The 14,745-nt window shown below is 33.5% G+C and overlaps 2 protein-coding genes across 4 annotated transcripts in view; one reads left to right on the plus strand and one right to left on the minus strand.

Moving 5' to 3' along the window:
- The window catches only part of LOC110104493 (3-oxoacyl-[acyl-carrier-protein] reductase 4), a 34,879-nt gene extending 30,862 nt beyond the window's left edge, over positions 1-4,017 (plus strand). Inside the window, exons 8-11 of the mRNA XM_020833640.2 lie at positions 2,387-2,521; positions 2,612-2,705; positions 3,068-3,150; positions 3,741-4,017. Of these exons, the coding sequence (XP_020689299.1) occupies positions 2,387-2,521; positions 2,612-2,705; positions 3,068-3,150; positions 3,741-3,773 (345 nt within the window). The 3' untranslated portion in view covers positions 3,774-4,017. The remainder of the gene's footprint in view (positions 1-2,386; positions 2,522-2,611; positions 2,706-3,067; positions 3,151-3,740) is intronic.
- A 1,283-nt stretch (positions 4,018-5,300) lies between these two features.
- The window catches only part of LOC110104434 (DNA polymerase alpha subunit B), a 37,162-nt gene continuing 27,717 nt past the window's right edge, over positions 5,301-14,745 (minus strand). For all 3 annotated transcript variants that reach the window (XM_020833540.2, XM_020833539.2, XM_028696384.1), the window contains exons 16-18: positions 6,248-6,375; positions 6,031-6,157; positions 5,301-5,854 (exon numbers count right to left, since the gene is read on the minus strand). In XM_020833540.2, coding sequence (XP_020689199.1) covers positions 5,702-5,854; positions 6,031-6,157; positions 6,248-6,375 — 408 coding nt within the window. In that variant the 3' untranslated portion in view covers positions 5,301-5,701. The remainder of the gene's footprint in view (positions 5,855-6,030; positions 6,158-6,247; positions 6,376-14,745) is intronic.

Raw genomic sequence — 14,745 nt, forward strand, 5'->3', positions numbered from 1 at the left:
AATTAACTATAGGGGCTTGCGCCTATAGGAAACCAGAACTCAGATCATAAAGTCCTCACAAAATGAGGGCAAAATCTCTGGGTAGTGTCTTATCTATAAACCCATCTGCCTTCCAAAATTTACCTCGGAACTTATTCAGTTAAAACTCCCTCGCCGAATAAAAAAAAAAAAAGAAGCGAGGCGGGCGGGGAGGCCGGGGCCGAATTTTCGGAGCCCACAAATTCTTGTCAAGCAAAACTGTTGGCAAAGCATAAACAAATTTGCTAGAGTAATTGAATATGATGCAAAATTTTGTTTAATAAATCCTGCTTATATTGGGCAAGATTCCAAAGCCTCTATTGTTTATCAATCTCAAGTGAACAAGGATTCAATGGCCTCACTTATGGAGAATCTTGTTCCTGCCAGCTCAGCATTACTGATTACATTTACAAATGACATGGAGGTGATTTTGGTGTCACTTCCATAGAGGACAAAGGGTGAAGGAATGAGATTTTTGGTGGAGCCGTAGAGTTTGGAAGATGAAGAAGATGGGGTGAAGATATAAGCACCAGATATGATTCAAAAACTCCTATAATAATATTGAGAGGTGTTCTAGTTAGTTCAGGGGTTACCTCCACAGGAATACGAGCATGCTATCATCTTAAAGGAAGTAGTTTCACCTATTAGTGTTCAGCCGTATCATTATCTCCAAATATAGAAGGATGAGATCGAGAGATTGATCAGGGAGATGTTGGAGGCAGGGATTATTCGACCCAATGTCAGTCTATTTTTCAGTCCAATGCTATTAGCTAAGTACTTCAGCAGTAGTTTCCTTCATTCCACCTTGAGGACAAGGTGAGACTTTGGGAGTGGAGTATTGATAGATTTTGACCTATTTGATTGGGAGGGAATTAGTAAATTTCCTATTAAAGAGGGAATTGTTTAGGAATTTTCTTAATCAAAAGGAATTAATTAGGAGATGTTTTCTAATTGAAGAGAGTATATTTTGGGGCTAATTTAGAGGAGATTAATTAGGAAATATTTTCTAATTGAAGATGACTGATTTGGGGGATGATTTGGAGGGGATTAATTAGGAAATATTTCTCAATTGAATAGGGCTGATTTAGAGGGGATTAATTATAAAATGTTTCTTAATTGAAGAGTGCAGATTTAGAGGCTGATTTTGGAGGGAAATAATTAAGGAAACATGAGGGAATTGGGGGAGGGCTATTTGGTATTTGTTGTTTATTGTTTGTTTTAAATAGGTGATTTTACTAGGGTTAGGGGTATGTGTTGGTTGTTGAAATTAGATTGTTTTTAGGGTGTTTGGGCTCTAGCTAACGCCTAGAGATTTGGGAGAGCCGAATTTTCCTCTCCAATTGAATATGCACTTGTATCTTGTCTTTTTTTCATAAAACTTTCAATAAAAAAATATTCTTGTGTGTTTTATTCATGATTTTCTTGCCGTTGGTTTTCTGAAATTGTTGAAATCAGATTTCAGCCAAGGCTTTTCCTAAATTTCTGTAAGCACTTCCTATCAGTTTCCTAATGGCTAAAAATTCTCGATTAATGAATCATATAGTGTACTTGATGTGACAAAATCCTCAATTAGTTAAGGTCAACTTAGATTGGTCCCGTGGATAAACATCCACTAACCTAAGTTTGTAATATTCCCTTGGTTAAATAATCAATTTCTATCAATAAAGATCCTTCGTGGAGGTTGAGTTGAATATATTATCTGATTAATTAAATTAGGGTCTAACCAAGACAACTAATTATGAGATGATTATTTGGTTTGTTAACATTACCCAATCATCCATTTTAAGTTCATGATGGTAAATTTTCAATCCTATGCTATATTTGCTGCTATGATATTTTAAGCATTTAATGTGTATCTAATGGCTAGTATTCATTGAAAGTTTTCTCTCGTTATCGGGAGTAGTAATTAATCATAGAGGCTTATGCTTATTGGAAATCTAGAATTAGATCATAAAATTCTTACAAATGGGGTTGAAATATCTGAGTAGTGTTTCATCTTCATCCTAAATTTCCTTCAAAAAATTCAACCTGGAGCCACCAAAAGTCTCATAGCATGATGAGAATATGAATTTTCATACCTATTTTTGGATGAAATTCCTGATGTGAAATTTCTTATATTTGGGTGAGTAATGCTTAAGATGAATCAAACATGAAGTGTGAGGAATTGGGTATCAATTTATTGATTTAAAAAGACCCGTATCGATTAGCACATAAGTTGACTCAAAACTTCTAAATGTGGCTGTATTTGAGGAATATAGCATTTTTTCGTTTGTCAAATTCCAATTGCAGCCTAAACTTATTATATCTCAATTATATGCTCATATTTCCCGTTGAGTTCTTCCCTAACTTTACAGTTTTTTTTCTGCAGGGGAGGATCATAAACATATCTTCTATTGTTGGCCTTTCAGGCAATATTGGTCAGGCAAACTATAGTGCTGCTAAAGCTGGGATCATTGGTTTAACAAAGTCTGTCGCTAAAGAATATGCAAGCAGAAATATCATTGTATGGAACAAATTCAGTAAAATGTTAGATACGCTTCCTAAATAATTTCATGTAGTTTGAATTGTTCAAATGTGCATTATTGTGTCTCAGGTGAATGCTGTTGCTCCTGGGTTCATTTCATCTGATATGACTCACAAGCTTGGAGAAGACATTGAGAAAAACATCTTGGGGACAATCCCCTTAAGTAATCTTATTTCACAATTTTCTGATTGTCCAGATTTTAAACCTAATTTTGCAAACTTACAATCAATTATCAAATTGCCGGAATTTATTTGCTTTCTGTATTTTTTTTTTTCATCCAAATATGGCCTTTGTTTCTTCCTATTGAGTGTTGCAACTATCTAGTAATCAAATAGGATAAAGGTTTCTTTTGGGGCAGCTTTTTCATTGCTGTTTAAAAAATAAATAATTTTTTAGTATACAAATTTTAAATTCAAGAAAATTTTTAAGTAAAAATTGTTTTAGAAAGCATTAAGAAAGCTGTCCCAAACAAAGCCAAAGTCTCCTCTTCAAATAACTGGAAAATTAAAATTTCACAATTTGCAGGAAGATACGGACAACCAGAAGAAGTAGCTGGTTTGGTGGAATTTTTGGCCCTTAGTCCTGCTGCAAGCTACATCACTGGGCAGGTAACTTCAAATTTCATTACTTGGTTTTACATAATTCCACAAACTTATTATGTTTTTACCAATCTAATGTTTAAACCCTTATATTTACTTAGATTATTTTAATATTTTGTTTTAAATAAGTTAATAATAATGATATTATTTTATGTGATTTAAAGATTTGATTATTATATGAGTATAAAAATTTAAATGTATAAATACTTAAATATATAAAAATTATGTGGCATATATATCGGTCACCCATTTCATTATTGTATGTTGGAAGTGATAGAAATATTTCAGTTATATTTAAGAGGGTTTTATTAGTTTGTAGAGTTTGAATAGTTAAAAGGAAATGATCAAAATGGTCTCTTGACTTTATATGAATGATCAAAATAGTTCTCAACTATATTAAATGATTATTTTGATCTTTCAAATCTTTAAATTAGAATCAACATAGTACTATGGTAGGACTATTTTGATTTTTATTTAAAGAATTAAGAGACAAAAATGATCATTTAATATAGTTGGAGTTTATTTTAGTTACCCGTAAAGAGTCAATGAACTATTTCGATCTTTTTCTCATCACTTAAATATGCAATTGTTTTATGCAGGTGCTTGCCATTGATGGTGGGATGGTGATGTGAGTGGGTGAGTCTTTCCTTCACAAAATCTTTGTAGCTTTGTTCGAGAATGAGGATATTCTCATCTAAATTTAAAATGAGTTTTAAATTATTAAATTTATTTAAAAATTTATGTAATCCTTGAACAAATGCAATGATCTTTGTTGTTGTTGTTGCTCTCTCATTTGTAGCCTTGCTAGTCATGTTAACCATTAAATTTAAAGTGCATCTATCATGATAACCATTGCTGAGATTTGTTCAATGTTTATAGTCTTTGTGCTAAAGATGATAAAATGATCATCTATGTTAAGTGTTTACTTGGTTCCTTGTAAAAAATTTGATGTGGTTGTGGATTTATTTTTTAAATCTGCTTTCTTGTTATAATTTGCAAGTAGAGGTATAAACAAGTCGAGTCGAGCTTGAGTCATCTGAAGTTTGAGCTTGAGCTTGATTAATTGAGTTCGAGCAAGTTTTATTTCGAGTTTGAATGAACTTTTGTTATGAAAGAGAGTATTTATGATTCAAATAATTATTATAATAAATGATTAAAAAGATGAGAAATTAGATTAAATAATCATTAAATATAATTAACTGATGCATTTTTTATATATTTTTTGTTATTGTATATTTAAATTCATGAATGTTAATGTATTTTTTAAAGAAATGATCAGGGAAAAAATATTTAATATGAAGATTAATGATTCTATTGACTAATATTTAATTTTAAAGAATAAATCATGCAAAAAAAAAAGAAGAAATGAAGTTAGAAATCTCTTAATATCAAATGAATATTAGAAACCTTTTAGGTATAATTATATATATGAATTATTTTTCACTGAAATTATTCTTTTTTCTCTATATTAAGGCCACATATGTAACTATTTTTTAAACTAATTTTCAGAACTTTTTAGTTAAAAAAAACAAGAGCAATAATCAAAAGCTAACAAAACCTAAATGTCCAAGTTAAAACTGAAAATTTCAAAGTAACAAATTTTAAAAGATTTAAGATAATTGAATGACTATGCTTTTGAAAAAGAAAAAAAAATAAATTAACATTTTTAAGCAAATTAAAGTAGTTCAATACATATAAAAGATGATGAACAAGCGATCTATTTTTTGAAATTAAAATTATCTTGATATGAAACCAAACCTCTTGATCATAAGCATTTAGAGTCGCACTGGTGAAATATCTTGAAACCATGCATTTTGCTATAGTACATTACTTCGATTTTATATTTGAAGTGCTTATTATTTATATTTACTTGGGTAAAGATTAAAGTAACCTTAAGGAGAGATTCATATAACTAATTCAAATTAGGCTTCGTTTGAGACAACTTTTTTATTACTTCTTAAAGCAACTTTTTAGTACAAAAATTTTAATTATTGAACTAGAAAGCTGCTTTAAAAAGCAACAAGAAAGTCGTCCCTAACATTAGATGTCTGTCATTCGAGGATGAAATCCACAGATAAAGTACTGAAATCAGTCTTCATTTAGGAGGAATTTTTTTTTATTGCTTCTTAAAGCAATTTTTAATACTAAAAAGCTACTCAAAGTAATAAGAAAGTTTTTCCAAACGAAAATGAAACAGCTTATAGTAATTACATACAATGTTGAGAGCTTGGAGATTACTAATTGTATCTAATATAAATCATTTCTCATTGCATCCTCACAATGTTTCTGCTTCAGAGGAACTATCAATTAAAAAAAATAAAAAAAAATTAGTAAAAGAAAACACTTACTCAACCCTAGAAAAATGTTCACTTCTCAAGCTGACTGAACAGAACTGTATCTATCCAAGATGGTGCTGCAACCGTTAGCAAGTATTATCACCAAAGTAAAGATTTAAGGCCTAGTTTGGGACAGCTTTCATACTGCTTCTTAAAGCAGTTTTTTAAATACGAAAATTTTAATTTTTATACTAAAAAGTTATTAAAGCCGTCCCAAACAAAGACTAAATACGAATTATGGATGCATATGAGTTGTTTGAATCTTCATTATAATTAAGCTCTACAAAAGTACCCCCTCCAATACCCTTAGCAAGTCTTCCTGGGTTAATACACATGCAGCTAACGGTTTCCTCGCCACTGCTGTCATAGTTTAACACCTGCAATTTTTTGCAAAATGGATTACCTCAGCTTCAAGCATTAAAAGCTGTATCAACTATGCTTAAAGTTGGGTAGATTCAACAGAAATATGACAAATATAATCAAAATTGACCAAAAGACTGGATGGAAGTAGCTGCTGCATTTGAACAAAGAAAAATCGATTTGAAGCACTTACCTTGATAAATGGAGCAAGATCAGAGGGAAGCAATAGGACATCAGGAGTGCAAGGGATTTCCATGGCTTCTGGTGCAAGTGATAGATCCAGGGGAACACTTGTTGAAGGTGGATATAGAGGGTAGAAGCTGCATGTTGTCATCAGATGGAAAAAAACCACACATGTTATGCACGTAATTGTTCAGAACTAAAATAGTAAAAGAGTCTCTAACAATTACCTGTGTTGGTTCAGTAAATGCATTGCTAGTCGCCTTATACGATCACCTGAAACATCAATTGAATTTCGAGATAACTCCTCGCTGCTAAGCTGCTTTACAATATCAACAGTACAGCAGCCAAACATGATCTGAAACAGGAAAGTGCAAGAAATAAAAATAAGTGTGCGGGAGCATGACAATTTTCGGTTGAAAAACGCGAGTGCAAATCACATCAATGCCATAACCAAAGCCTATATTTTCGGCATCAAATGCCTTAACATTACTAGGGCAAGCATTAAGCCCTGTTACACAGTTCAAGTTTGCACGTGATTAAAGTCCTGATGTGGCTCAGGCTTTGTTTGGTTATCCCTTTTAACTTTTGTAAAAGGTAGTTTTAAAAACATTCGTGGAGCAAATTGAGTTCTCAAACAGAGAATCATATATCAAGAAACTTCTCAAAATAATAAAAAAACAAAGTTCTACAAAAAGCATTTCCACATAAGTGACATATTCAAACAGCGACAAATGTTGTTTCTAAACGGAGGAGAAAATAAGCCATGTCAAACAGGCCTCAATACCTTAGAGCAACTCTTTGCTATTTTAAATGATGGACAAGGAGAAGCAAGTTATGCTTATGAATCCTCATGAGTACGAAAAAAAAATCTTCAACATTTGAGTGTGATAAAACTAAAAATGTTAAAACGGATGGATTGAAAATCTAGGAAGCTTAAGGTAAGAGCAAGAGGAATAATTACAGCGACATTTATAAAACATAGAATTAGATAGACTGAATTTGTACATCCAAAAATAGAAAATCCGATCATTAAATAAATAGATAAAATTAATATTAAAGGAGAAATAGGTTAGCCTAATGATGTAGGCTAAGGTGATAAGAACAAAGAAATTGGGTATTAGAAGAGTAAAGACCCAAGATAGAAGAATGGAGAATAGAAATATTCAATCTTGTAATTAATCATACAATTGCACTCCATTAAAAGACATAAATAATCTAATTATAGAACTAGGATTTATAAGATTAAGATCAAATCTAATCTTATTCAAATCCTCAATAATTCAAATTTAAATTAGATCTTATAAAAAAGAATACATAAACCTAATTTCAATTAAAAGAAGGCCAAAAAATTCTAACTTAAAAAGAAATGCTTGAAAATAGTCTTAAACCTAATGTCATGTGATGCACCAATTCCTCAGAGCCCAAAAACATTAAAAGCTTTGGCTAGAGGTTAGATGACCATGGTGGAGTTGCTGGTTAAATGGGTTCATGTACATCTTTCAAGGAATTTCAAAGGCAATGGAGATATGCATGAACAAAAGTGTAGTAGTAAACCAAGGTAGGGGCAAGCAGCTGAGAACAATCCCTAATAAGGAATAAATGCTATATAAGCATATGGGATTGCATCTTGTATGGAAGTGGTAGCATGAAACCAACAACAATATGCGATGTTTGACAATGGGCTGAGAACCCTTTTTTTCTGATTGAGTTAAATATATTTACAGGAGTAAACAAATGGCCTTTTTTTATTTTAAGTAAACAAATAACTTAATAACTCATTGACTTCACCGAAGAGGACAGCTACAGAAACATTGTCCGACTTCATCAAAATCGAGTCACATAAATATAAAAAATAACAATGACAGTAAGATCTACAGATGCTTCTTATTTTCCATTTACATGCCATGAATATTCATTCATTAAAAAAGAAATGTCAATACAAAATATAATTAACGGAAACAAAATAAAATACTTACATTAACTGTTTTTTTCCCCTTCAACATCAGGTAAAACCAAAATACAAAAGGAGTAACTTCTAAGTGTAGGTCCCAGGTCCGAGAGACGACTGGCAACTACTAGAACCCTTGAAACCATCATATGCGGAAATCTAGGACCCACGTAGCAAGCATAAAAAACTAGTGTCGAGGGTGACATTATTGGTAAGTTTCCTTCCATCATATGACTCAAGTAACAAATTGATTCATTTTTTAAGTCTTCATAGCATTTTGACTTCTTGTTGAAGATCTTGGACACTGCTCTCTTCAAGCAATTTGGTAGGTAGACTTATAGTAAGCAAGTTCAACTTTCTCTACTGATTTGAGGCAACTTTTATAAATCTAATCAGAAACTTCAAACTTGGTTGATACAGTCTTCAATTTGTGAATCCAACATTATCTTCTCAATCTCAATGTCGATTGCCAACCTCTAGACTCATGGTTGCCTTTTTCAAGAAATACATCTCGAGATCATCTTTTAATGCATAGCTTTAAAAATCATCACCCTTGGTTCTATCTTAGGAGACTTCTCCACTAAGTTCGTCTCAACAGAATGGCTCATAGCTTTGCTTTTAAACAATTGTCATAATCATATTTGGCTATAGCTTTCTTGTTGCTTCTTAAAAACTTATGTGGGGAGAAATAATATTTTACAACTTAATAGAATGTGTGAGAGAGAGAGAGTTTATAACACCAACATCTTTCAAAAAACTTATTTTCCCTCAACAATTCTACAATTACTTTTTCCAAACGATAGCAACTACCCTAAAAGAGTCCATAATCTACCAGATGAACGACCCGTCATAAACTTTAATGGCAAATTTGTAAGTGATATAGTGTTATTGAAAACATTAGACATATTTGTGGACCTTCACTAACACATAATGGGTCCCTGGAAATCATAAATCTTAACGGTCCACCATTAACTTGCCACATTAGTTGGCAAGATTTTTAATTCTGCATTGCTTAGAAGGGGATCTCACTATCGCCCTCTCTTGATACATAGAAAGTGGCTCACCCCCGATCAAGATACACCAAAACTACAATCCCTTAAGGTGAAGCCATATCAAAAAGTCATCTCCAAAACTATAATCCCTTGAGGTGAAGCCCTATCAAAAAGTCATTTGGTACGAGACCCTATAAAAAATGATGTTGGGAAGTTTCTCTAAACTCAAAAAACTCTATCCTCCTCTCTTCTTTTACTTTATATGTATTTTATTTTATGTACACTTTATATATTTACTTTTTAAAATCCCTTCTATGGTAGATCCAAGGGCCTAAAAGCCCTTCAATTTACTATAGTCATTGATGAGTAGTCATCTTCGCAAAAGAACCACACTGAAGCATAGTCACCTAGAAGGAATATTGTGGTGCTTGACCACAAGTTTGATTATGTCGATTATGACCAGGTAAAGCTGAGGCAAGCCACAACTCCAAATAACTATGTTGTGTCAAGTATGGGCTGGTTCCTCTAACTTGAAGTTAAAGGCAAAACTTTAATAAAATTTCAAGTGAAAAGTAAAGTTTTTTAAGTCATGAAGCTATTGAAATTTAGTCATCCACCATAAGTTATTAAACGGGAAAATGAAATTAAATCATTCCTAAAATTTACTAAAAATTCATGAAAAATGCTAAAACATGCTAAAATAAAAATGTTAGAACAAAAAATGCCTTAAGATTGAGACTTTAAAGGACATTTTTCACAGAAGTATAGACCACCCTAATGGAACATGAATAATCTTAGCCTTGGAATGTATACTCTATGACATAGGAAACTGGATAAGAATATAATAAAAATTAAATCAAACAATCATTCTAAAACTTGAAATGAAAGAAGTGGATTAAATCTCACACCCATTTAAAGTCAAACTCAAGAACTAAACGACAAAAGGCCGAGTCAACATCAATCCTACTTTCTCTCTTCCCAAAACATTTTATGTGACTCGTCATTTTCAAGAAAACTCCATAGCCAAAATTGACAAAAAAAAAAAAATCTAAAATTCGTGTAAAACACTCCAAAGCCAAAATTGACAAAAAAGCCTAAACTTCGTGTAAAACTTCATCAAATCCAATATCATATACATCAATTTTGAAAAATTGCTAGAAATCAGATCAATATCCAAAAAATGACAAAACTTGGTGAATAATCTTTTTTGTCATTTTTTATAAGATCTGCTCATAATAAGAAATTTCAACCCAAAGCAAAATAATTTCAAAATTGAAATATTGTAAAATACCTAAATTAACACTGTTATTAGATTTTAAAAATTCCAATAATTTAGAAAGCTCCAAAAATCTTAAAAATTTTATGATAGCCTCCTTTCATTGAACTCTACATGCCATAAATTTTCCCAAAATAAAAAGGTAAGATTTTTTTGTAATAATTGCAACTTTTGGGGCCAACTTCCAAATTTTCCATAAAACCCTATTTTTATTGAATAATTCTAAAATTTGGTGGAGATCTCCCCTCACCCGTTTAACACAAATAGAAGATTCAAATTTTGGATATTTTCAATTTTCTAAAATGCCCCTGCTCCTATTTTCAGTAAAAAATTATGAAACTGGCCAAGTCAATCTCATGTGTTAGTTTTTAACATACACCCAAAAACTAGTCACAGATATATTCATTCCCACAACCTAAGATGCTCAATCTCATCTCCAACAAAATGAGGTAAAACTATTGCATTGGGACAAAGCTAAACTAATACACCTTTCAAAGCCAAAATACTCCACAATCATAAACCAAGGTCAAAATACCCAAGAACCTAATCTCATCGGAATGAAGTTAAACTTCCACTATGGGACAAAGCTAAACTAACACCAGATCTAATCACTCACTTTCCTTTTGATGAGGTTGACACAATTAATGCCCCTAGACACGTTAATTCTCCTTACGACATGTTAATACCTCCAAAATGAATATCAAATCAAAGGCGCATCAGCAACTTTTTAACCCTTTTGAAAATGAATAACTATTGCTCCCAATCTAAACAAAACCCATATGTCCTACTATTATATTTGAAGCACAAACTAAAATTCCTTAGTCAAACCACCGAGGACCTAGACCAACTCAATTTCATTTTGATTGATCAGGCAAAGGATAATACAAGCCCACTTAATCTTACCCTCATAACGAATCAAAACATATTAATCCCCAGTAAATCAATATGCCAGCCCCAACGAGCTGGTTTACATATCCACCTTATTTGGATAGATTTATCCCCAGTTATCAGCCTCTTAACCCAAAATACTATTTGCACTCAAAATACATCATAAAATATATAAAAAACCAATAAATGCTATAATAATTCAAAAAAAACACATTGTTTTGTGATCCCAACAAAACTTTGTCTTTCACATTAAACTTATTGCATTTGCATATGCTAAATTCAAATTTAACACAAGGTTACAAAGGAGTCAATATCATATTAAATATTAACAAAAATCCTAACTCAAAATTCAAGTTTAGTAAGGACAAGAAGTGTTGATATTTAAACATCACTTTGTTAGGTATAGAATTTTTTTTTTTTATTCATCTTGGAAAAATTTATTTGATTTTCAAGATTGGTGGCTACTAAATTCAAAGTGCATTCAAACTTGATTTTTAAGAATGATGGCTACCAAATCAAGATTTATCCCACTTATTTTTCTAAGATGGTTGTTGGAGATTTTTTTTTGTATACTCAAACGGATTGCATATTTTATAATCGAGTACGGCATAAGAACATGATATATTACCCCGAAAGGTAAGGGTAAAAATATCATTTCCTTATGGACTCAATGATAAAATTTATAATTATTAACAGAGATTCCCCCACTCGATGTTTGGTCGAGCGGGGTTTATTTTATTTCTGGGGTACAGACGTCCCATAGGGGAAAGCCCCTATGGTTAATTACATCCCAAGTTTTGGCTTGAGAAAACTTTTAATTAAACTAATGATTTTACTTTCTTTTTGAAGTCATTTAAACATTGGCTAAATTTGATTTTTGAAATCTATGAAAGTCTTAGTTAAAGGATTTGGTCCTTTAGGAATTTCAAGGAAGAGGTGATCAACTAGGAAATCAGATTTTGGAATGAGAGCCAGAGGAGGTGAAGTAGGAGCACTTGATTCTGAGGGATACTCAGAGGTGCTCAAACTACCCTATGTTGGGCTTTACATTTTTTAATCTAATTTTGGTTTAAGTTGATATTTTAATTAGAAAGTTGAGATTTACATTCCAACAACACATGTTGAAGGGATTGCCCGAAAGATGAGAACTTATAGGGTGATTTGGAATCAACCCATGCCTCAGACCTTAAGATTAAGCTGGGGACTACCCATAGGTAGTGCCTCGAACTTAAATCTAACGAGTGCAAAAGGGGCTTACAAATTACACCTCACATGAGGTATAATCTGCCCGACCTCTGGATTTACTGTCCCGCCTGGAAGGGGCTACCAGCTAGACCCTCCTAATCGTTTTTAAAACCATGTGTCTTGGTCTCAATGCAAATGTAGAGTGGATGGTTGTTTTTTATTTAGAAGGTAGGCCTTATAGCTATGCTTTGAGGCCAAGATGTCTTAGTATGTGGGTATGCATAATGCTGACTCATAAAGAAAAAGATTTTTCATTATCTAATCCTTAAGTGAGGGATTTCTATATGCAACACATTTAGGGGCTATGCATGATTGTTTTAAGTTTTGAAAATTTGGCTCTTTGAAGGGAACCATGCACTTTTCTTTTATTAGGAAATCATGGAGCCTAATTTTTTTTGAGGTTGCTTACATTTTAAGAGAGTAGAAGATTTATTTTATCCTAAGAGCCTAACGCAATAGAATCCAGGCCACACCCAAATAAACAAAAGAAGAAACCTAGGAAAAACATATTATTCTATTGAACACCCAATAAACAAACAACACACGCTTTTGTATATAAATAAAATGCAATAAATGTAGATATAGTCCAAGTTATTAAAAGTATGTTTGGCAACTGAATTGCCTGCCATTATACAATCCAGTAAAATTATAGACTCTACTTGTGTGTGTGTGGGGGGGGGGTTCTTCAGGCTCTTGACTTCTAAATGGACATTGGGCTTCACCTTTGACAGGTACATCATTCTAGTTCACTTCACTCTTTTGCTCCAAACCCCACAAGTTTTACATCCTACTTCTACTCAAATACATGATATAAAATAGAAAAAGACTCTAACCTACAAAACAGAGTCAGGTGGCAGTTTATATAATCATCACATTATATTCTCAAAATTGGCCTAGCACTTAGAGTGTTAGGCGCCTGCTTCTATCCTATTGGTCATGCCTTTTGAGGGGTTTTAAGCAGCGCCTGCAAGCAAACAGCATTAGCATAATCATGACATTTACCCCCTTCTTGGATATGGCCACCTGCACAGAAAAGCATTTATATTTTTCTATACTAACCACTTAAGGGCAAGTGCCCATAACGCAGATAATCCAAAAGGCAATCATTCCAAAACATCAGTCACATGCGCACACAAAGGAAAATTCTAATCCTAGCATGCCTAAGGGGTCGTGCACCTAAGTGTGTAAGGCTTGTGTGGTATGTCACACTAAGGGTCCTCCTAGAGTTTGGGTCTAAAGAGAAATGTGTCAAACATGTAGCTTTTGGACTACAAGTTGAGGGGTTCTCCTTAGCTTTTGGAGCTAAGAAGAAAGAGATAAAAATCCAACATTTCGCTTTTGGGCTAAATATAGGAGAACTCCCTTTAGCTTTTGAAGCTAAAGAGAAGGAAAATTTTCTACAACTTGAAATTGGAGGAGAGTTAGAAGAAAGCCAGGAGTTTTGACTCTTTTGCTTAACATGAAATTATTTGTCGAATTTGGTTCAACAAATAGATGACTTTTTGGAATGGAATACTTGTTGATTTTTTATTCAACAAATAGATGATTTTTATTCAACAAATAGACGAAAAGTAACATGCCCTAAGGTTTGAGTGTAGGCGAAGGTGTTAAGCTCAATATGATGCACAACATACATTTGAGAGGTGTTGGATAACAACCCGACACCTTTATACGCGTCAAAATCCTCTCCGGACTCTCACATAAGAGTCAACCAATGGAAATCACCAAATTTCCATAGTCTTTGCGAAGTGGACAGCCAACGAATGGGTTTTGGGGGACCAAAAATTAAAGTTTCTAGGGACCTAAGGCTTTGGATCGTCAACCACATGCCATTGGCTAGGGAGCCTTAAGGTTTCGCCTAAGTTTCAAAGGTATACCTCTCCTGGTTTGTCCTAGTGCTCCTATCCGAGTTCCAAGCTTTGTCCAAGCTCCGATTTAGGCTCCGGATCGCTGTCCAAGCTCCAAAGTCGCTCCAAGCCGCTCCAAGGGAAGAAGGTCGCTGTCCAAGATGTTCCGGACGTCACCACAGCTGTCCAAGACGTCTTGAAGGCTTCAAATTGCTGTTTGGAAGATTTAGAAGCCTTCTTTTGCTGTTCGGAAGTCTCCAACAGCTTCCGACTCGCCTCGAGGTCGCCGGAAACGAAGAAGGAAGAGAGTAGAAGCCTTCCTTTGTTGTTTGGAAGTCTCCAACAGCTTTCTTAACCACTACGAACTCACCGGAATTGAGAAAGGAAGGTGTAGAAGCTTCCTGGAGCTTGAGATATCGGAAGCTCCGGCAGATGAGAGGGACGGAGCTCTCGGAGGGTTCGGCCAAGGGTCCAGGCGGAGTCGGGGAGGTATTCCGCACGTGAGGAAGGGAGCTCGGGCGCGAGAGTG

This window comes from Dendrobium catenatum, unplaced genomic scaffold (genome assembly GCF_001605985.2).
Source record: "Dendrobium catenatum unplaced genomic scaffold, ASM160598v2 fragScaff_scaffold_80, whole genome shotgun sequence".
In the NCBI taxonomy this organism is placed as follows: Eukaryota; Viridiplantae; Streptophyta; class Magnoliopsida; order Asparagales; family Orchidaceae; genus Dendrobium; species Dendrobium catenatum.